The 22,445-nt window shown below is 37.3% G+C and overlaps 1 protein-coding gene across 13 annotated transcripts in view; it reads right to left on the bottom strand.

Annotated features, from left to right (window-relative positions):
• Positions 1-22,445, bottom strand: part of dgkza (diacylglycerol kinase, zeta a) — a 244,352-nt gene that overhangs the window by 95,061 nt on the left and 126,846 nt on the right. For 6 of the 13 annotated variants that reach the window (XM_049471206.1, XM_049471207.1, XM_049471201.1 and 3 more), the window contains 16 exons: positions 20,659-20,754; positions 17,109-17,186; positions 16,923-16,994; positions 15,067-15,123; positions 13,976-14,071; positions 11,291-11,359; positions 10,983-11,054; positions 10,022-10,138; positions 5,296-5,367; positions 5,078-5,173; positions 3,566-3,648; positions 3,353-3,413; positions 2,063-2,176; positions 1,288-1,428; positions 460-538; positions 203-258 (listed from right to left, as the gene is read on the bottom strand). In XM_049471206.1, the coding sequence (XP_049327163.1) occupies positions 203-258; positions 460-538; positions 1,288-1,428; positions 2,063-2,176; positions 3,353-3,413; positions 3,566-3,648; positions 5,078-5,173; positions 5,296-5,367; positions 10,022-10,138; positions 10,983-11,054; positions 11,291-11,359; positions 13,976-14,071; positions 15,067-15,123; positions 16,923-16,994; positions 17,109-17,186; positions 20,659-20,754 (1,359 nt within the window). The remainder of the gene's footprint in view (positions 1-202; positions 259-459; positions 539-1,287; positions 1,429-2,062; positions 2,177-3,352; positions 3,414-3,565; positions 3,649-5,077; positions 5,174-5,295; positions 5,368-10,021; positions 10,139-10,982; positions 11,055-11,290; positions 11,360-13,975; positions 14,072-15,066; positions 15,124-16,922; positions 16,995-17,108; positions 17,187-20,658; positions 20,755-22,445) is intronic. The other 7 variants (XM_049471208.1, XM_049471209.1, XM_049471210.1 and 4 more) reach the window with 3 other exon arrangements.

Raw genomic sequence — 22,445 nt, 5'->3', positions numbered from 1 at the left:
AAACAATCCGAACGCCTCATCTGCATCATCATCCCCTGACGATTTTAGAACATTAATTATACTGATTCCTGACAGTCACTGGAGCAGATAAATGATAGTAAATGATTATTGGGCTGAAAAGAAGCTGTTTTTGTTTGTGTGTGAGATTGTTTGTGTGTGTGTTTGCATGTGTGTTGCAGGGGTGTCTTCCTGTCCCACTCACCCCCGCATAGAACATCTTGTTCCTGAAGCGACTGTTGAATTTCTCTGGGTTGGCCTCTGGGGAGGGAGAGAGAAAGGCCAGAGTTTCAATTAGTGCCAGTCAAGCTGACCACACACACACACAAATGAGGGCTGACACATGTACACACACACACACACACACACACACAACCATTGACATAAACACACAAAACAAAATAATCAGATATTCCACACATGATAACATGATAATCATAGGTTCATATAAAAAACACAAACCTCGAGACTCGTGAAACTCCAGAGTTACATGAGCATCAAAGCCCAAGCTGAAATAATTATTAAACACATCCAGAGGAAGCTGTGGAGCAGAAAACAACAAAGTAAAGAGAAATCGAAATTGTAAATATTCTCAAAGTAAGGCATGAATTTGTGTACCATATGAATTTGTGTTCACACTATGAATGAACGTCTATTTTCTGGTCTATTTTCATACATATGGTGCACTGGATTATAAAACGCATTTTAAGAGACACTATAAGCAACTTCTAATTCAGCAGGTCTGGCCGTTGGGTGGTGGTGGATTGTAGCTAACTAAGATAAGCTAAGCTTAGCTAAGTAAATAAAACTGTAATAAAAAAAATATTTTTAAGTCAAACGAGTACTGTACGAGTACACAAATTTCTCTCCTGAAAACTGTTTATTTGGGTAAGAAAATCGCTTCCATTTATTTAAAAGGAGCTTAGATTCACAAATTTCACATTAGCATTAGCATTAACTGCTAACCGCTCCAGCAGTGCTAGCCGGAGGCAGGAGCAAGCTACATGCTGATAATACTCCCCTCTGAACAGGGAAATTATTGAGCTTTGCTTGTTCGTCTGCTGGTATGTTTAGTGTTCAATACATATTTTAAGTTATAATTACATTTGAGATATTTAATGTATATTATGGTTTAAAAAGCAAAATGAATGAAAATCTGCTAAAAACTTTATTTGGCATTGTTTGAAACAAGACTAAATGTTTCATTTTGTTGGGTTTTGGCTATATTTCAGTGCATCACTAATAAAAATAAAAGTGAATGGTGTTGATAGATGTGGGGATGGGATCTACCTTGTCTGTCACTTGTTCATCCTTCTCCTCAGGCCCTGCTTCTGGGTTTGGCTCCAAATGTAAGTTCCAGCGGTCGAGCTGCACAATGTTCCCATCCTCCACATGAGATAGGATCTTAGACACCGGCTCATCTGTGTAACCCTGTTCATGACACACATACATATACACACAATCACAAACAAAAACATTGCATTTTTCTGATATCTAATGAATAGAAATCATCATGCTTTGTGATGCAAAAATTACCAAAAAATTGTGATAATTCAACTGGCTATAGGCCTATTGTTCATATACAGCTCTGGAAAAAAAATTGAGACCACTTTAGCTTCTGAATCAGTTTCTCTGATTTTTGCTACGTAGCTACCAACAACATTTCTCTCAAATTCTAAATAAAAATAATATATATTTTTAAAGCATTTATTTGCAGAAAATGAGGCGAAATGGCTGAAATAACAAAACACCTCAAAATGCAAAGAATAGTTCATATTCATAAAGTTTTAAGAGATCAGAAATCAATATTTGGTGGAATAGCCCTAGTTTTTAATCACAGTTTTCATGCATCTTGGCATGTTCTTCTCCACCAGTCTTACACACTGCTTTTGGATGAATTTATGTCACTCCCAGTGCTCCAATTTAGTATAGCTTGGTTTGATGGCTTGTGATCATCCATCTTCCTTTTTTGATTATATCCATATAGGTTTTAAATTTGGTAAAATCAAACACATTAACTGTAGTAGTATGAATGGGATCCGAGGCTGTGGTTGCTCTGACTCACCCCACCCCAGTTCAGGGTCCTGGCGAGGTCATTTCCTGTCCCCAGAGGAAGAACAGCCACAGCCGGCTGTGGGTTCAGCTGCAGCTGATCCAGAGTCGACAAGATCCAGCCAACCTGCACGTGTTATAGAGAGAGCAGTATTTAGTGTGTATGTATGTATGTGTGTATATATATATATATATATATATATATATATATATATATATATATATATATATAGGTGGAGTTGGTACACAGTAAACAACCCTATTTGAATGATGTTTTAACACATATTATGGCAAGAACCTCTTAACTAAGTAAAGACAAAAATTACTTTAATACAGTAAATGAGAACTTTTAAACTATCGTCATGTGCAGTCACAAAGACCATTAAAAAACATTATGTTGATGAAACTGGCACTCATCAGGACTGCCTCAGGAAAGAAAAAAAAGTGTTACCTCTGTTGTACAGGATATGTTTATCAGAGTTACCAGCTTTAGAAACCACAAATGATCAGCTCAACCCCAGATAAGAGTCACCTAAATGCTTCATCTTTTGTATTTTAGTTGGTTTAACACTTTTAAGTTACTACATGATTCCTTATGTGCTTCTTCGTAGTCTGGATCACTTTATTATTAATTTACATTGTTGGGAAAAAAGACAACAGCTGGCATTGTATTTAGACAGATCCAAAGAACTTGTATTAAGATGAAGATGTATTACCATATATTTCAGCAGTCTGAATATTTGATACACCAGCATGAACCCTCCCAAAATAAAAGCTTTATATAAATACCATTAAAGAGCAAGGGTGCAAATTGCACATTTTTCCCAGAACTCACTTCCTCCAGGACACTGGGGATGTTTTTAAACTCTTTTTTGATTTTTTTTTCTCCACATTTCTGTGTGGTTAGAGGCAGCAGTGCTGAAATCCTCCTGGGTGGATAAATGTCAGCGTGTGAAATATGGGGGTATTCCACGAGCTGTACGCTCATCCAAACTAATGCTCTTAATTACTCAGAGATGACACCGCAATACAGTCAAACCGGGACACACTCAGACACATAAACGTGTGTACAAATGTGTATACACTGATACACACTCTGAACAGTTCAGCAAAACTCTCCTCAGCTTTGACTCAGTAAACCTTCTCTAAGCGTGTGACTCAGCATCCTGCATCATTCTGCATCATCTGAGCATCCTGGCTCATGACATTAAGTTTGGAGAGGGGTAGAACTCAGTTTAAAACAGGGCCTATGAGCCTTAATAACTAACAACTCATACACACTCACGCATGCACAGATACTCACAGTGCCATCACCACCGCAGGCCAGAATCCGCAGGTTGTGAACCTTCCGGTACATTTCCAGCCTGAAACAGACAGATAGACAGACAGACTCACCATCGTAACCATAACCAAAACACACATACTTACAAACTTAGCAAATATGCAGATTTCATGTTTATTCATTTCTATTCTGTGCTACTAAGGAGAGCAGAGAGAGAGTCAGTTAAGCACTCACCCTTCTTTAGGACCCCCCTGGCTCAGGTCGAAGACTTGCCGAGGATTCAAATACCACATAAACGACTGGATGATTTTGGCCCCCTAAAAACAAATTACATAAGTTAACTTGGAAGAAGCTCTCTTTTTAAACACCTTAACATTGTTAAGATGAGTTTTGAGAATGATACTAAATAAGACTACAATCACACAACATGTGCAGGGTTCAAACACTTTTTAACCAATAAATGTTCATGTTTTTCATGGGTTTTTCATGACTTTTCCATGACCTCAAGGCAAATTGTCATGACCATATATATATATATATATATATATATATATATATATATATATATATATATATATATATATATATTTTTTTTTTTTTTTTTTTTTTTTTTAAGCATTTTTTTTTTTTTTAAATAAATTAAAAATTAGAATATTATATACGACCAATTAGTACTTTAGGCAGTCCAGGCCATCCTGCTGAAAAATGAAATCTGCATCTCCATAAAAGTTGTCAGCAGAGAGAAGCAGGAAGTGCTGCACTGACTTTAGACTTGATATAAAACATTGGAGGAACACCAGCAGATGACATGTCTCTCCAAACCATCACTGATCATCAGTAAATTTTACATTTCATTTGGAAATCAAGGGAGCAGAGTCTGGAGGAAGAGTGAGAAGTTTCCATAGCCATGTCATCTGTGTATATCAATTAATGGGTATTTTAATAGCAGACAACTATTTTTGTAGTCCTGCAGTAGGTGAAGAAAAAAGTATGTATTTCCCAAACTATGATTAATTAAAATGTTGTTGTCTTTAAAAGTGTAAAACTGCGTTGTTGTGCTATTCTATTATCATTATATCAGTGGCATTTAAATGGTCTGACAACAATACTGTTTATCACAATTATTTCTGGGACGATTTATCATCTATAAAAAAACGAGGTAGAGTAAATGGAAAACTTGGAATCGCTTATTTTACTGCTGTTTTTATTTAAAATTGTTCATTTGTGCACTCGCATGAGCCGAGTTGTTAGCACGTTTGCCTCCCAGTACTGGGGTCTAGGGTTCAAGTTCCTATCTAGGTGAAGCAAAATGTTCTCCCCATGCCTGCGTGGGTTTCCTCTAGGGACACCAGTCCTTCAGGTGGACGGCTGTTTCCAGTTGAGGGTATGCTGTGTGCTATTGGCTGCCACTTCTCACCGGTGTGTGGATGAGTACTGATCAGAAATAGTTGTAAAGTAAAAATGATTGTAAAGCATCACTGAGTTTCTAGAAAGTCACTATTTAAGTGTAACTTCATTCATTCCTTCATTAACACCCAAATAATACATGCAACATTTCTGCAGCATCTCATACATGATGTGTGTGTATGTGTGTGTGTGTATGACTCAATAGCATTGATTCCTGCATTTAAATTCCATTTGATTCAGTAATCTACACTAATAAATTCCACTTGATTCAGTAATCTACACTAATAAATTCCACTTGATTCAGTGATTCATGCCTACAGCGGTGATTAAGTGGCTGACCTGGTTTCCTCCGCTCTTTGGATTTACAAACACTAGCAGTGGCTTCATCAGCTGTGAGGGAATCGGCCTCACGATGAAGGGCTTCCATCGAGCTTCCTATCAGGAAAAGGGAGTGTATGAGATTTTTAGTTTAGTGTTTATTACAAAAAGCTGTTAATTTGATTGTTGAATAAATACTTGAATAAAAAAAAACTTCAGGAAGAGAAAAGGATCCCCACCTCTGCTCCCTTCTTGCTGGATTTGCGCTTGAATGAGGTCCGTTTCTTCTTTTTGCTTGACTTTAGTGAAGACTGTAGGTTTAGGGAAGACATACAGGTTCATTAGCAGTACACTGGAGCCCTCTGCTGGACACACGCAACATTACAACAAAGTATTTTTCATGTGTTGTTAAGGATGTGAGAAGGGTATAGCTGCAGCCTGGAGCACCTCCAAAGGGGAGGAACTTACATACTTGGAGGATGTGTGCGTCCAACAGCACTACTAAGAATCACTGCAATTATTTCTAGGGCTGCAGCTATCAATTATTTTAATAATTGAGTACTCTACTGAAAAATCGATTCGATTAATCGGATAAAACATATTTGTTTGCTTAAAGAGTAATTAAAAATACACAAGAAAAAAAAAAACAAGACATTTTACTTAATAATGAATGACCAATTGATTTCCTTTTTAACTTATATAGATGAGTTATAAGTTTTCCAACATTTCCAAACTGCAAACACAAAAGAAATAAAGGAATAACAATAATTTAATAATTAGTACTTTAATAAATTAAGTTAAATTATTTTCAACAAGGATTTCTTGAAAGTATCAAAACTATGGGGAATTAATCAATAAAAAAGTCATAAACATTTGCATTATGTTGTGCATCTCAGTTTCTGAACAGCAGAGATGTTGCCAGTTATGGAAGTTATGTATTTGTTTATAAACTCCTCAGCGCTGTGTTCACTTATTTTTATTATATTAAGTCCAGAATTGTCTGTTTTTATAAACAAACCACACACATTACACAGTATTCCTAATAGTCAGCACTCCTCAGCGCTGTCGTTAGGTTATTATGGTACAGAAATATTAATCTCATTGATTTGTTATAAGTTATATTAATCTTCTCTCGGCTCCACCGCTAACGTGTCCTCGGCTGAGACGGTGCAGCAAAAAAAAAGTGCTGTTGTGGGAGACAAGAGTGAATATACGCTGTTCAGCCTAAAATGTTGCATTATTTTTGCCCTTTTTCCTCGTAAGTTGTCGCTCTTTTCCCTCGCCGCTTTAAAATACCCTCTTCTCAGCTAAAACCTCTGCCGCCTCCTTCTTCCTGCTTTGTCACATTAAAAGCGCGAATTACTGAGCGCTGAGTTTTTTAATTAAATAAACGATTACTCGAGGCACAGAATATTATTTGATCATTTTTTTTAATCGAGTAACTCGAATAACTCGAGTAATCGTTTCACCCCTAATTATTTCATTAGTGAAATTACACTGACAGACTGATTTGCAAGCGTGCTGTACTTTTTAAAAACAATAATCAATCTTCTGAGTATTATTATTTTTATGAAATTCCCAGCAGCACTGACTATATCTTAGTGTTTACTCTACTGATGCCAGTATCCTAAAAGCTTTGCGACTTACAGTTGTTAGGGCTGTCCCTAACGATTATTTTTTAAACGATTATTCTAACGATTATTTTTTTCGATTAGTCGACTAATCTATTCATTGAGAAAAATATTTAAATAATTATTTTACGTTTTAAAGCAAACGATAAATTACTATATTTATATATAATAACAACAACAACAACAACACAAGCCTACTAAACCAAACCCCACACTTATAATCACTTACATGTACAGCACGTTGTTTAGATCTATAACGCTAAAAATGGATAAGCTCCCATACACCACAACCGTGTGTTGCACTGTTTTCTGTGACCGCTAGATTTTGTGACCACTGGCAAGTAGTTCTCAGCAGACCGGTGCACTGGCCATTCGAAACGTGTTCGTTTCTAATGTTTACCCCGACTGGCCAAAACGGTTCAGTTTAGGGCTGAGGGTAAGGTGTAGGTATAGAAAGCTTCCGTTTTGCCAATGAACGCTCATAACCGTGAGCACTGGTCACAAAATTCCGACGGTGACAGAAAACGGTGTGACACCGCAGCACCGACGGCGCTAGCTAAAATAACTTAAGGCAGCTAGCTTAGCTAAACACCTGAACCTATGAATAATGCTACTGTTTCTGGAAACTGCGAAATGCCATGCACAAATATAAACCAAAAATGTATAATTTCTGCCTGTGGCAGGTTTAAAACCTTTGGTAGACAGCCTTAAGTCTTTTTAAGGACACCCGCGGAGACCCTGATGTAAACAGTAACTTACTGTGTGACCCTGTTGACATAGTGCTCCTGGATGTTTGCGCTTCAAGTGCTCCTTTTGCACATATGGCAGAGGACCACATTGTTGCCCTTTTGCGTGAAATGCTCCCAAACTTTAGATGCCCGCTGGCGTTTTTTTGTAGCTGGAGATTGCTCTCCGGAGTCCAAGCTCTCTAGAGCTTAGATTCTCTGCCCGAACCCGACATGACCCGAGGCCCGCCCGTAAATCCGACCCGGGCTCCAGAAAATAGTCCGAGATGTAGGCGTCTGTTTTTTAATTATATTTTTATTTAAAAAAAAAAAAAACGAAAACTGAAAGTGAAACTAAACTAATTTATTTATAAGCGCTGTTTTCACTACCGCAGTTCTACAGCGGGGGTGTTGTGCCGATTCTGTCCGCGAAGCGGGAGTCAGATTCAGCAGAGAGTCGGATTCGGCACAAACGCGGCGGCACCTCGCGGTCCGCGGTGTCAGTTGTAAGCGCTGGCGCTAGCCGCAAAATACGGCAGAAAACACTGAGGGAGCTGCAGAATTATGAATGGGACTAGAATATGAGCACGAGGAGATCAAAGAGAACCTTCACCTGTGAGTAGTTCTCACCAGAACACGCAAATCTCTCTCTCTCTCTCTCTCTCTCTCTCTCTCTCTCTCTCTGTCTCTCTCTCTCTCTCTCTCTCTCTCTCTCTCTGTGTCTCTCGCACGTGAACTCCTCCGCGTTTGACTTGCAGAACTGTGTTTAGCTGTTCTTAAAAATCATTTTAATTAAATAATAGTTCTATGCTTCTATGTTACCGTGTTAATTAACATAATTCTGATCATATTTCGCTCATTAAAACAGCCCGAAAACAGCCAGTTGGAATTTTTGGGCCCGATCTAACCTCTAATGCTCTCCACAGGCGCCGCCATGTTTACGACGCGCCGACGCACGTTATGCAAATCGATGTATTTTTGTAATCGATGACGTCGATTATGTCGACGCGTCGCCCCAGCCCTAACAGTTGTATTAACTAAATAAGAGAGAAATGTACCATATTTTTCACACTATATGGTACACAATTTTCCCAAAATCCTTTAGTGCGCCTTATAATCCAGTGCACCTTATGTATAAATTCTACCAGTCAGGTTGTAAGAAGCAGTAAAACCACTCTGCTGAAGTACAGCGTTATACAGGAGTTTCAGTTTAGTTCTCCAGCACAGAGCCTGGAGCAGTATTAGCATTAGCTGCTAACTATGCTAAGCACTAACTCTTTTGCCATTCAGAGGTAAGATAAGTATTATCAGCCTGTAGCTTGCTGCTAACACAAGCTAGCATTACTGGAGCAGTATTAGCATTAGCTGCTAACCGTGTTAAGTGCCAGCTCTTTCGCTGTTCAGAGGTGAGTATATCAGACTGTAGTCTGCGTGTTTACCATGTTAAATTATGCTAATGCTGATGCTGCTGCACTTAGCTTTAGAGGAAATCTAATAATCTAAGTTTACTGTGACTAATTAGATTTTTTTTTTTAGAAATACTGTTTTGTTTACTTAGCTTAGCTTTACTTAACTTATGTATGAATACAGACCAGAAAATAGACGTTTTAATAGCGCCTATTGTGTGAAAAATACGGTACATTGCGATATTTTGTTGTTCTGTGATATTCTCATTTTAAAATACAGGAAATTTTGCCAAACATATATATAATCATTAATCTGGTAGATGATGTCTTCATGTAAAATGAGAACAGTATGATTTCTTTGACTGCTGCTATAAAAAGCTTAAAAAAAAATAAAGTTGATATGGCATGAAAAATGTCATTTCTAGCAAAGTGGCTGTTGATGCTATAACCATATATAGCATTCTAAATAATGCACTCAGCTACTGTACTTTCAGTTTTACCAATTGCTGACACAAATGTGCAAATGCACGCATACAGCTTGTCTAGCCCTGTAGAAAAGTACTCTCTTGAGGAGACAGACATGAATCTACTGGAACCATTGAGCATTAAGCTATGTTCTCAGTTATTATAAATGGATTGATGGTCAGGTACGGTGGTGATCAATTAACATCCTGACCTTATTAACACTTTTCTCACTGATTGCAATCAAGTTCTCACAGCAATGCTCACAGCAAAATCTAGTAAAATCTTTGGACAGTACAAACATTTATTCCAACAAAAGCCAGAGAAATTCTTCTTTTATTTTAAGAAGGTAATGATGATTATCAGAAGAATTTAATGTATTAAATGTAGGATTGTGTCTGCGTTTTATACTGTGATATATCTTTATCAGTACATTTTCCAGTCATTTTCCATTAATACAATAATGTGCAAAAACGGGTCACAAGGATGTAAACCTGTTTAAAAATTATTTTGTACTGAGCAGCAAATTTGTTTTTATCTGTAAAATCGAAGAAGATGAAAAACTAGAACAATGCAATTCCTGTAGGGTGTAGAGTTTGGTGACTGCTGAGTGAAAATGAAACTCTATGGCTTGGGCATGTGTGAATATATGTCTATGGATTAGAACTTGGGACCTGTTTCAAAGCAATACATTCAGTTCACTCATCATTATTTTGTAAGTGTGTGTGCGTGCACGTGTACCTGAGGTCGGCGAACACGTATAATCCACGTAGGAGGTACTATAACTGCTGCATGAGCTCCTAATGAACAAGCCTCTTCTATTTGCTGTAGCATGAAGCATGTCACCTTATTGTGATACTGCAGGAAGAGAAACACAGCAAATACATTAAACACGATTATGTAATACTATACATTAGGATACATGCATGTACATACAGGAGACAAAAAGAAATGAAAAAAAAGCACACCCTGGAATGCTGCCAAACACTGCATGCAGCATAAAAATGCTCTCCCTGAAAGTTCATTGACTGAGAGAAGCAGCCCACTATTTAGGTAATACCTCAGCCAGCCACAATTTTCTTTGTTTGCATTGGTTTCATGAACAAGAAGCCTGGATTGCTACATAATTTAACTGTATCCTCTCTAGCAATAAGACATACAGCTCTGGAAAATACAATTCAGTTTCTGAATCAGTTTCTCTAATTTTGCTATTTATAGGTATATGTTTGAGTAAAATGAACATTATTGTTTTATTTTATAAACTACAAACATGATTTCTCCCAAATTTCAAATAATAATAAATGACAATAATAAATATTGTAATCTAGAGCATTTATTTGTAGAAATCTTTCATGCATCTTGGCATGTTCTCCTCCACCAGTCTTACACACTGCTTTTGGATAACTTTATGCCGCTCACTCCTGGTGCAAAAATTCAAGCAGTTCAGTTTGGTTTGATGGCTTATTATCATCCATCTTCCTCTTGATTATATTTCATCGGTTTTCAATGTGGTAAAATCAAAGAAACTCATCATTTTTAAGTGGTCTCTTATTTTGTTTCTAGAGCTGTATATTACTGTATATACAGAAAACTGGTTCACATACTTTTTCTTGCCCTGTAAAAAGTTTCCGGTTCAACAATTTCCTGATGTTTTACACATACAGATACACATACACACACAGGTACATGGGAAAACACTTACTGCTTGCTTGCACCAAGAGCAGCTAATGGCCACAATCTCTTTACTGTGAAAGGCAAACTTCTGCTGAAATCCCTGGAAATACACAGAAAAAAGAAGCAGACAGCAATTACGCACACACACGAAGACACACACAGCTTGTCATCATTTATCCAGTCATTAAAATGTGCAAACAACTACAAAAAACTGTGACATTTCCATAGGTTGTTGACAAGTTATCAAAAGACACTAATTACAGCATCTGCATCATGTCAAGCATTTCTAATAGGCTTTCCCATCTGGCCTACCCAGGGCTGTAGACACACACATACCTTCCCACACTGTTTACACTTCCCCTCCTGCCGCCGTCGATGGACCCAGTGATGTCGCACTATGGTAGGCTACCATGGAAACAGAACAAGCCCAATTTGATCTCATTAATCTCATCACCATGAGGCCACAGACACAAAAGTGATTAAAAGCTCTAGTAATCAGAATGAAATGAGAGACTTTTTACTGTAAAGTCATTCTGCAGCAAATCAGCTACAAGAAAAATAACATTTTGCTCAAGATGTCAAGGTGACTTTTAAGTGATTCCAAGGTGTACGCTTCAGAACTAATGGCACCCATAGAAAAGATTTGTATCCTTAGCAGTGGTTTCTAGAGTGGTCTACATTTCTTAAGCATTTGACTGTAATTATTTCTTTAATAATTTCTTCTTTTTCGTCCACCTCCAATTAATTTAGCTACAGTGGCATAAAGTGTTTTTCTTTTATTGTTGATAATTATGGCTTACAGCCAATGAAAACCCAAAAATATCAGTGTCTCAGAAAGTTAGAATATAATATAAGACCAACTGGAACTTTTCGCAGTGTGGGCAGTGTGCCAAGTCCTGCTAGAAAATGAAATCCGCATCTCTCGTGCTGTAAGATTTTGTGGGAAAACACTGCACTGACTTTAGACTTGATAATAAAACACAGTGGATCAACACCAGCAGATGACATGACTCTCCAAACCATGACTGACCATCAGTAAATTTTACATTTCATTTGTAAATCAAGGGAGCAGAGTGGAGAGACACACAGTTTAAGCTGATTGAGGTCTAGTGTGAAGTTTCCACCAATCAGTGATGGTTTGGAGAGTCATGTCACCTGCTAGTGTTCATGCTTCCCTCTGCTGACAAATTCTATGGAGATGGAGATTTCATTTTCCAGCAGGACTTGGCACACTGCCCTCACTGCCAAAAGTACCAATTGGTCTTATATAATATTCACATTTTCTGAGAAAATTTTCTGTAAGCCATAATCATCAAGAATAAAATATGTAAATGCTTAAAATAGATCACTCTGTGTAATCCATCTATATAATATATATAAGAGTTTTACAATTTAAACTAAATTACTAAAATATAGTAACTTTTTATGATATTGTAATTTGGGATTTGGGATGCACTAGTATATGGTTCTTTTCAGTAGAGAATGAAAAATAACACATTAAGTCTCTGATTTCACCGCACAGCTTAACAAACACAATCCCAAACAAACATAAGAGATAAACTGTATATGTACACCCAGGACACAGAAATGAAGATGAAAGAGTGATAAAAGACAGGAGGAGAATAGATAATGACATCAGGGATCGTTGTAATTTCAACAGCAATAAAACTGTGCCTATAGTTAGGAGTGAGCTAGAGATATCAGTACCATCAGCCCTTATGAACTAGAAGAAGCTAGAAATGGTGTACAATAATAAAATGACTTGTGTGTGTAAGTCTATCTACATTGATAGATTGACGGTGAAATTATTGTACGTGTGTGTGCTTTGGGCTTCAATATGCAGAATAAATATCCCTGCAGTGAAGAGAAAACTTTGATGTTGTGAGAAAATCTATTCAAACCCCACGAGGAAGGAAATTTTTATAAACAAAATGCAGCTTAAAAAATAAACTGAAAATCAAAAAGAAGCAAGATTTCCTCAGGGGAACTGAGGGAAGGGCTGAGGTTAAGAGAACTGAGGTTGAGATTAAGGTTAAAATTAATCAGAGCAGTATTTAGGCAAAACTAACACAAATTTTGCATGCAGCTACATGTTTATTTCTTTCTACAGACCAGTGAAGTCATGTCGTCGTTGTAGCGCTCGAGTCACAGTTTTTTTTTTTTTTTTGGTGGGGTGGATTTCACAGTTGGTCGTGCATGTGTCTTAAAGGAGAACTCGTGTCTTAAAGGTGTAAAATGGACTTTTGGTGTAGTAAAACATGATTAAAAGTATTAACCTTTGATGAGATCCAGAAATTTTAACAGTTTGTCCAAAAACCCTTCAGACTGGGTGACACGGGGCATAATTTGCACCGATATATCGATTTTTCCACCGTTATCCAGACTCAAAATAGCTCCACACCTCCTTGCTAGCATGCGGAGAGCCCTGACATTTAAAACGAGCCATTTATAACTTAAAAAGTGCACAAGAAGTTTATAAAAAAAAAAGTTTACATAACGCGAGCTTCAGCTCCAAGTGCCGCCATCACTGAACTAAAAATAAAAGGCATCTTGTTATTTCACAGCTTCTTGTGCACTTTTTAAGTTATTAGTGCCTCGTTTTAAATATCAGGGCTCTTGGTATTCTAGCAAGGAGGTGTCAAGCTACTTTGCGCTGGATAACAGTGGAAAAAGCGATTTATGCCCCGTGTCATCCAGTCTGAAGGGTGTTTGGACAAACTGTTCAAATGTCTGGATCTCGGAATGCTGTGGGAGAACGGAGGTGTGCTATTCATCAAAAGTAAGTACTTTTTATCAAGTTTTACTACACTAAAAGTCCATTTTACACCCGAGTTCTCCTTTAACTCAGGTTCAACTACTACTAAATGTCTTGGTCTTTTCTCAGACTCAATGTGTTCCAGTCTTGGTGTTTTATATAAAGCAATAAACGCAACAAAAAAAAAACTAACATTTTTTTTGGCTTACTGAGCTTAAGGTCAGTAAGCAAAAACAGGGGAAAAAAGAAGTGCATGTGAATAATACCTGTATGAGAGGTGTATGCGCAGTGCGGTTAGCTGCACCGCGCCTGATTCGCTCCAGAGCAGCCTGACCTTTAATGGCTCTGCGTCGCCAGGCGGGCTAGCCCACGCAAGGCATGATGCAAAAACATGAGGTCAACAGGAGGAAGGATGGAGGAAAACAGGAGAGGAATGGCACAGGAAGGAAGGACATTTTTAACAAGTGAAGAAAGAAGGCAGAAATATGTCAGAAGCCGAGAGCTCCACTTTAACAGCGATTGCGTAAAGCATAACTAAATAAAGTTGTATTAATGAGAAAATAATTTAGAAAATTGAGAATTACTGCTGTTTTATGTTGGGAACTGAGTGTAAGACCCTACCTAAGACCCTATTTACACCTTGTCACTCTGTTTTAGTGACCTTTTTTACAGTGTGTCTTTGCTGTCGTAATGTTGGGGAAAAGTACAGCCTGCGAGGCTCAAAATGTGCAAAAGACATGAACTAATTTTTGTAACTAATCATGGGTGTGTTTTGGGCGTAACGTGCAATAAACAAATCAGCATTGATTCACTTGCCTCACATTCCCTTTAAGAGCCAGGTGCGCTCTGATTTTGGCAGATTGCTATTTCTATGGTGCAGCACTTCTGTACTTCTTAGCAAACAAAACTGAACTGCACATTCACACCTTTATTGCTATTCTGAGACTGATTCTAGCCTGAGTTAATAATTCACTGCCATGATAGCAATTCAGTAAGTGGCACACCTGTGTTTTCTATTGCCAAGATAGCAATACACCAGAAATTGACCTAAACACACCTAATTTCGAGACCACCACACCCATGAGCATAGATACTGTATATTCACAAGCACTGCACACAGTGATCAGATGTAAACAGGGTCTAACAGTTAGTATAAGGGTGGAAATTCAGTTTTTGAGTATATAGAGTTATAGAGTTACAGGGTTAAGATGTTACTGGCTGTTTTAATGGAGCCCTGAGCACAGGAATGGCACACAATCGAAGAGAACAAGGAAAACATGCAGAAAACAATGGGAAAACAATAACTAGGAGATGAGAAACAAGTGGCTACAACTCAAACTCCAGCTCAAAACCTCACCTCCCGTATGTTCCGAGAGCCAGATTCCCTGAATGATGGTTTACACCTGAAATTGATCTGAAAGAGGATATAGTGCATCATTATATAAAAACTGACTTTTGATTCTGTATAGGAATGAAGATGACGAGAGATTTTGAATGCCAAAAAAAAAGCCCTGCAGAATACCTGACCAAGAGACCAAGAATCAGACAAATAATAAAAGAAATGTGGCTGTAAAATTTGAATAAAACATATATATATATATATTTTTTTTTTAAATAAAGAGTCTTAGAGAGAGCATTTAGTTCATTAGTACCTTACACTTACTGAAATTTCCAGGTTACAGACTACTACTTTTTTCACATGTGTTAAACACTGTGACTTATATAACGGTGCAGCTAATGTCTGTATTTTTTATTGGCTAACACGCTTCAAAAGTGCAAAAAAAGTGCAAATAAACTGTTTTTAGGAGAGATAAGTGTATAGATTATTCCTGGGCTGCTCGATATCAGCATGAATCGTGCACTTAAAGTGGGGATTTAAAGTATATTTGATCTATATTTAATATGGTTTATATAACATAGAGACAGTCAACCTGCATCAGTAAAATATTTATTTCCTTTTTCATGACTGGAAATGTTTGTATTTACAACTCTGTAAACTAATGCACGCTCTCCAGCCATGGCAACTCACGCCAGGGGTGCAAAAGTCGAAGCGCAATATAGGCTAGACTGTCAGTAGCGATGCCAAAATAAGCAGCGTTTGTGTTTTTTTTAATTTAAGTAACTGATGCTAATCACAGCAGCCCTGTAACAGATCATGAATGGAAAATGTTCTTTTTCCTCCAGGTTTCTTAAACTGGTAGCCCAAGTAATTCATCTACTTTTCCCTTTTAATATTACAACATTCCACATATTCTAGTAATATTACGACTTTACTCTACTGACTTTTTCTTTGTAGGCTACTGTACTTTTTTAAAGCAGTCATGTTGCAGCACTGTTCGCAGTTCGTAACATTATTTGTCTACATAGCCTATTTAATTAAAAGTGCTGCTTATAGTCAGGTGCGGTCTGTATATGTACAGTTTTTATTGGGTGCAGCTTACATTCAGGTGCCCTCAATAGCCCAGAAATTACGGTACAGCTTTTGATTGTAAATTGATCAGTGTTATCATTTAATGAAGAACAATCATCAAAAAAAAACAATTCATGAGTAGCATTTAAAAACTATTTTCACACAATTTCACCCATTAAAGTTTGTTAGTAAGCACGGCTTATTTTTCAAAACCCCATTTTAATCACCTCATCTGATAAAAAACATCAGAAATATAAACACATAAAAGCATAACCACCAGTATGACCTGAAAACAGCCGCCTATAAACATGATTCACATGCCAGCAGCCACCCAACCAAATGTGCAGTGAGAGGAGGAGCAGAGCTGGCCATCTTATTCAGACACGCCCACTTTTGAAATTTTGTATTTTTCTGCATTTTGTTAAATTTTTTATTCATCGCGTATCAAATAGTTTGTGGATAAATTATATTTAAGGTAAATGAGAGTTGATGTTGGCTTAATTGCATCAAGAGCGATAGAAGATGTTCAGTAAAAACATAACGGTGCCCAGTCACCAAAGACCCACCACGCTACAATCCATAGTGCAATTTTCCCACCTGCAGTGCCTGTAGTCATGCCACGGGAACATATGTGTGTGTGCGCGTATAAGTGTGACTAATCCTTTTAACCCCAGCTTAATCTGAGAGAGAAGAAGGCTCAGAGCGTAAGAGCGATCAAAAAAAGATGGGTATAGAGATCAGATAGATGATCAGATGAAAGTGAAAGTGGACGAGAGACAGGGGAGCGTGTATAGAGGTCTCACTCTGAAAGATGGATCTTTGTGTGGCAGCTCATCAAGCCACTCTCTTCGATGCTGAGGTTTCCTGTGAGATAGCTGTGATGATGGCAGGGACATGATTGGTTGACAAAGCAGTGATGGGCACACCCCCCTGTTAAGAAGTGTTGCTTAAAAAAAAAAAAAAAAAGAAAAGGCAGAGTCTTTACTCACCTTCTCCAGCTGTTCTATACAAATCGTGTGGACTACAATCTTGCAAGCAGCACATTTCTTCCGGGCAACAGATTTTTGCTGCAGGAGAGAGAGAGAGAGAGAGAGAGAGAGAGAGAGAGAGAGAGAGAGAGAGAGAGTGAGAGAGAGGGACAGACAGAGAGAGAGAGCAAGAGAGCGAGAAAGTGATAGAAAGACAGAGCGAGAGACAGACAGAGAGAGACAGAGACAGCGAGAGAAAGACAGAGACAGAGAGACAGCGATAAAAAACGAGAGTGTGTGTGTGAGAGAGAGAGAGAGAGAGAGAGAGACAGACAGAAAGAGACAGAAAGACAGAGACAGTGAGAGAAAGACAGACAGAGCAAGACAGTGAGAGAGATATATGGGGAGACAGAGAGGGACAGAGAGAGAGAGCAAGAGAGCGAGAAAGTGATAGAAAGACAGAGCGAGAGACAGACAGAGAAAAAAAGAGAAAGAGAGACAGAGATGCAGCGATAGAGACAGAAAGAGAAAGACAAAAAAAAACAGACACAGAGAAAGAAAGAAAGAAAGAAAGAAAGAAAGAAAGAAAGAAAGAAAGAAAGAAAGAAAGAAAGAAAGAAAGAAAGAGAGATGAATATTTGAAATTAACTTGTGCTTTAGGTCAGATTAAAAACACAGACCGGGATGTTAAATCACTTCACTTTAATCACTTGCTCTTGGAGTTCTAACAGTAAATTGGTTATATATGAGGTCTGATCCTGTATAAGTGGAATGAAAGGGTGCACAAAGTCTCTTTGCAAATAATGCTGAACATCTTTGGTCTGTCTAAGAGATCCAACAGAAAGAGCCAACAGACTGCAGGTTACATTTATTTTTTACACTCTACTCGCATAAATTACACCAAATAAAGACATCAATTATAAAAATATCACACTTGGTATCACTTTATTAACCTTTTTCCAAACTAGCTGGTTTCTCGTCTGAAAGATATAAGCTGTACAGGGCTAGATAAGTAAGCTTAGGCTTGGCTTACTTAGCCAGAGCTAGCATTTGTTTATTTACCAAAAGACTGACTGCATTTCTCTGCATTAATGACTGGAATAGCACTGCTGAAATAATTCCATGGTAAGAATTGCACTGCTGAGTTACATTAATGACTGGAATAGCACAGCTAAAGTAAATCCATGGTTTAAATTGCACTACTGAGGTAAATATAGTGCCAAATGTTTATTTTTTTTTTCAGTTTTAGCCAATAGATTTTGATGCATCTGTATATGGGAAAGGCCTTTTAGGGTTAAAACTGAATATTTGTATTTGTAATTCAGTGTTTTATAATCCAGACTCTTGATATGTGATAAATCTGCATAGCAGGTCAAAGGTGAATTATTTAGCTGTTTCTCTTTACTTTGCATTTTTAAACTGAACCTCCAGAGGGCAGCAAATCTAGAGATGCAGCCTCAACATAAAAAACACCTCTGCAGTTTATATTATTATAAATTTAAAATATTTTTACTGTACTGCTTTTTTCTGCCTGATTTTTACTGCTCTTTTGCAGCACATTGGGGCTCAACATTAAACATGTATATGAATATGAACAGAGCCTTAATATTTGTACACATTCTCTGAAATCATCATTAAAGATACGGATAAACAAAGCAGTACCAGTGGAAATTGTGAGATTAGTGTAGCCAACAGACTAAGTAAAACATGATCATGACCATACAGACACCACCATACAGACACCAGATACCAACACAAACATATATTGAACTACTAGTGCATAAAAAAAAAGAATATAAAAAAATCAGTTCAAAATGTGAAACTCATATGTTATATATAGATGTATTACACATAGTGTGATATATTTTAAATGTTTATTTCTTTTATTGTTAATGATTATGGCTTACAGCCAATAAAAACCCAAAAATCAGTGTTTTTTTTTTTTTTTTAGAAAATTTGAATATTATATAAGATCAATTGGTACACCAGAAGTGGACATGTCTCTCCACACCATCACTGACCATCAATAAATTTTGCATTTCATTTGGAAATCAAGGGATCAGAGTCTGGAGGAAGAGAGGAAAGACACACAGTCCAAGCTGCTTGAGGTCTAGTGTGAAATTTCCACAATCAGTGATGGTTTGGAGAGACATGTCTGTCATCTGCTGGTGTTGGTCCACTGTGTTATATCAAGTCCAAAATCAGTGCAGTGTTTTCCTGGAAATTCTTACTGCACTTTATGCTTCCCTCTGCCGACAACTTTTGTAGAGATGCGGATTTCATTTTTCAGCAGGACTTGGCACACTGCCCACACTGGCAAAAGTACCAAGTGGTCTTATATAACATTCTAATTTTCTGAGAAACTGATTTTTGGGTTTTCATTGGCTGTAAGCCATAATCATAAACAATAAAAAAATAACGCTTAAAATAGATAATTTTGTTTAATACATCTATATAATATATGAGTTTCACATTTTGAATATATATATGTCTTATTCATGTTAAAAGGCTTTTCTTTCAAGAACAGTATTAGCGTTAGCAAAACTGATTGATCTTCATATTTTGTATGATAAGTTAATAAAGTGATTACTGTGACAGGCATAATGGACATGATAAAGAAGATGCTCTGGCAGTCAAAAAACAAAAAAACTATGGAAGAACATTTTTCACACTGTTCACAGCTTTTAAATCAAAGAACGTAGACCAGTATAGAGAACTTGACAATGTGTTGTAGGTTTATCAAACACTAGAGAGTGCTCCAGAGTCTGCCCAAAATGAACAGCAGTTCATAGTTAATAAAAAGTTTGAGAGTTTTTGTACTGAAAACAAAATCTTTTTTTTTTTTTTTACTACAGACATAATTTCTGCAGCTTTTACAAGCCTTTTAAACTCAGCACTCTGGCTGTAACTCCAGCATCAATTCACCGACCAGTCAATCAATCAGTTCAGAGTAGCATTAACTAGCATCTCTGTTGTTTAAAAATCATTTCATATATACAGGTAAAATATAAATATAAAGTTTTCTTAAATTCTTTTAGCAACATTCTTTATTCTACTTTACAAAATAAAAAAAAAACATAAAAACATACTGGACAAGTAGTTCTAGAGACAATTCTTAATTTGAGTTTTTTAGACATTTAGCTCTATTTACAACTCATTCACTGAGAACTCACTTGTTCCTTCTAGCAGTTTTTATTCGGTTTCTAATATAATGTGGGACATTGTAAAGGGATGGGCCCTCCATACACCTAGAATTGAATGATTTCTGCTTTACATACATAACAAAATAAAGGATGTATAGAAGTATGCGGGCAGTGACTGTTTAAAAGCTTAAAACTACTGTATTTAGTTTTAAGAGTATAAAACGAGTTTATATGACTTTACTTCTACTCATTCATATATTTCTCTTGTCTCTCTCTCTCTATCAATATAAATTTTTTTCTGTTCTTTTTTTATCTGTTTTTTTTTTTTTTTTTTCGTGGCAGCTGATCTGCTCTTGTGAGGAAACAGTTAATGGCTGGATGGAGTGGAATTAGCTTATATACACACACATACACAAACACACACAAACCAGTGACTTTGCGAAGCAGTGCTGTTCTCCAACGTAACAGAAGTCCCCGGAGACATTGGTCTCGAACCAGATGTGCTCTCCATAGACTGCCGACTCCTGCATACATGAACACACGCAAAACATACACAATTAATATGCTTCACTAAAAAAATGCATCAAAACGAATTAACATATTATTTATATATTAATACTAATACTAATTATTTACATAAACAACTGATTGTTTAAGTTTAAAGATTAGTAAAGTGAAAAGAAGCTAAAAAATAATATGCAATACAAGGGAAAAAAAAAAAACACCAATTCAAAAAGTCAAGATCACAAATCAAAAAACATGTGAACCATCAATATTTTATTAATGATGTTTTGAAAAAAAAATCTAAGATGGGGTTGATTTAGGGCTAGAGGCAGCATGGACTTCCCTTTGCTTGGTTTTGTGCACAGATGGGCATCTGAGATGGACAATATTTTTTTTTTTAGAAGATGGGCTTCAGAATAAAAGACAAACACGGACATTTAGGGTGTTTTCAACTGTATTTGGTTTCTATGGTCCGGATCATGATGAGTACCTCATAAGTTTATTTACTCAGAGCGTTTTCTCACTCTGTTTAATTTGGTTTCACACAGGCATAGACCTAAATGCACCAAAATGCGCGCCAATTAACCACACGAGCATGTTGTCACCTCTGATTGGTCAGAGCTGTCTGGTGCATGAGAAAGAAAGTAAATATAGTGAGAAGATTCTGTGTTCCTGCACGTATATCTGTGCAGTTTAAAGCTGCTTTAGCACTGAATGTGCAGCACACATGTACACGTAGTACATCGCGAGCAGTGAACGCAGCACAGACAGCGCATGTAAACAGCATGGAGCAGAGAGAGCATTTGTTCATAGTCGTGGTAATTAGCGTAATTTGGCTAATATATCAGATTAAACTGCACCTTATCAGCAGTTTAGCTCCAATTAAAGGAGTATATTTAATAGCTGGGTTTGCTCTAGACCGCATCATGTTCTCACCACAAGTGAATCGCTCTAGAGTTTGTTTGTTTGTTTAAGGGCGTTTTCACACCAGCACTGTTTGGTCCAGTTAAAATGATCTCTGGTACGTTTGTAACTTTAGTGTGGTTTGATTGAGCAGTTGTGAAAACAGTAATCGCACTCGGGTGCGGATCAAACAAACCGGACCGAGACCACCTAGAGGAGGTGGTCTCGGTCCGGTCCCAAACGAACTCTGGAGTGGTTCGTTTGGTGAGAACGTGATCCGGTCTCGATCCGACCCAGCTACTAAATATAGTCCATTTATTTGAGATAAACTGCTGATAAGGTGGAGTTTAATCTGATATATTAGCCAGATAACGCTAATTACCACCGCCAAAAAAAAAAAAAAAAAAAATGCTGTGTCCATGCACGCGCAGTCTATGCTCCGTTCACTGCTCACAGCCGCATGACTCGGTTTACTATGTGTACATCTGCGCTACACGTAGAAACACTGTGTTTGAAAGCGCAGTGTTTCAGCGTTCAGTGTTAAAAGCACAGATATTTGCACTGGAACACAGAATCTTCTCACTATATTTACTTTTTTCGTATATGTATATTTACTTCCATGGCAGACAGCTCTGACCAATCAGAGGACACAGCCTGCTCGTGTGGTTTATTGGTGTGCATTTTGGTGCGTTTAGGTTTATGCCTGTGTGAAACCAGACCGAACAGAGCGAGAAAACGCTCCAAGTAAATGAACTCATCAACTGATCCAGACCAGAGAAACGAACTACAGGTGTGAAAACGCCCTAAC

This window comes from Astyanax mexicanus, chromosome 23 (genome assembly GCF_023375975.1).
Source record: "Astyanax mexicanus isolate ESR-SI-001 chromosome 23, AstMex3_surface, whole genome shotgun sequence".
NCBI lineage: Eukaryota > Metazoa > Chordata > Actinopteri > Characiformes > Acestrorhamphidae > Astyanax > Astyanax mexicanus.
This window is presented reverse-complemented; position numbering and strand designations above follow the sequence as displayed.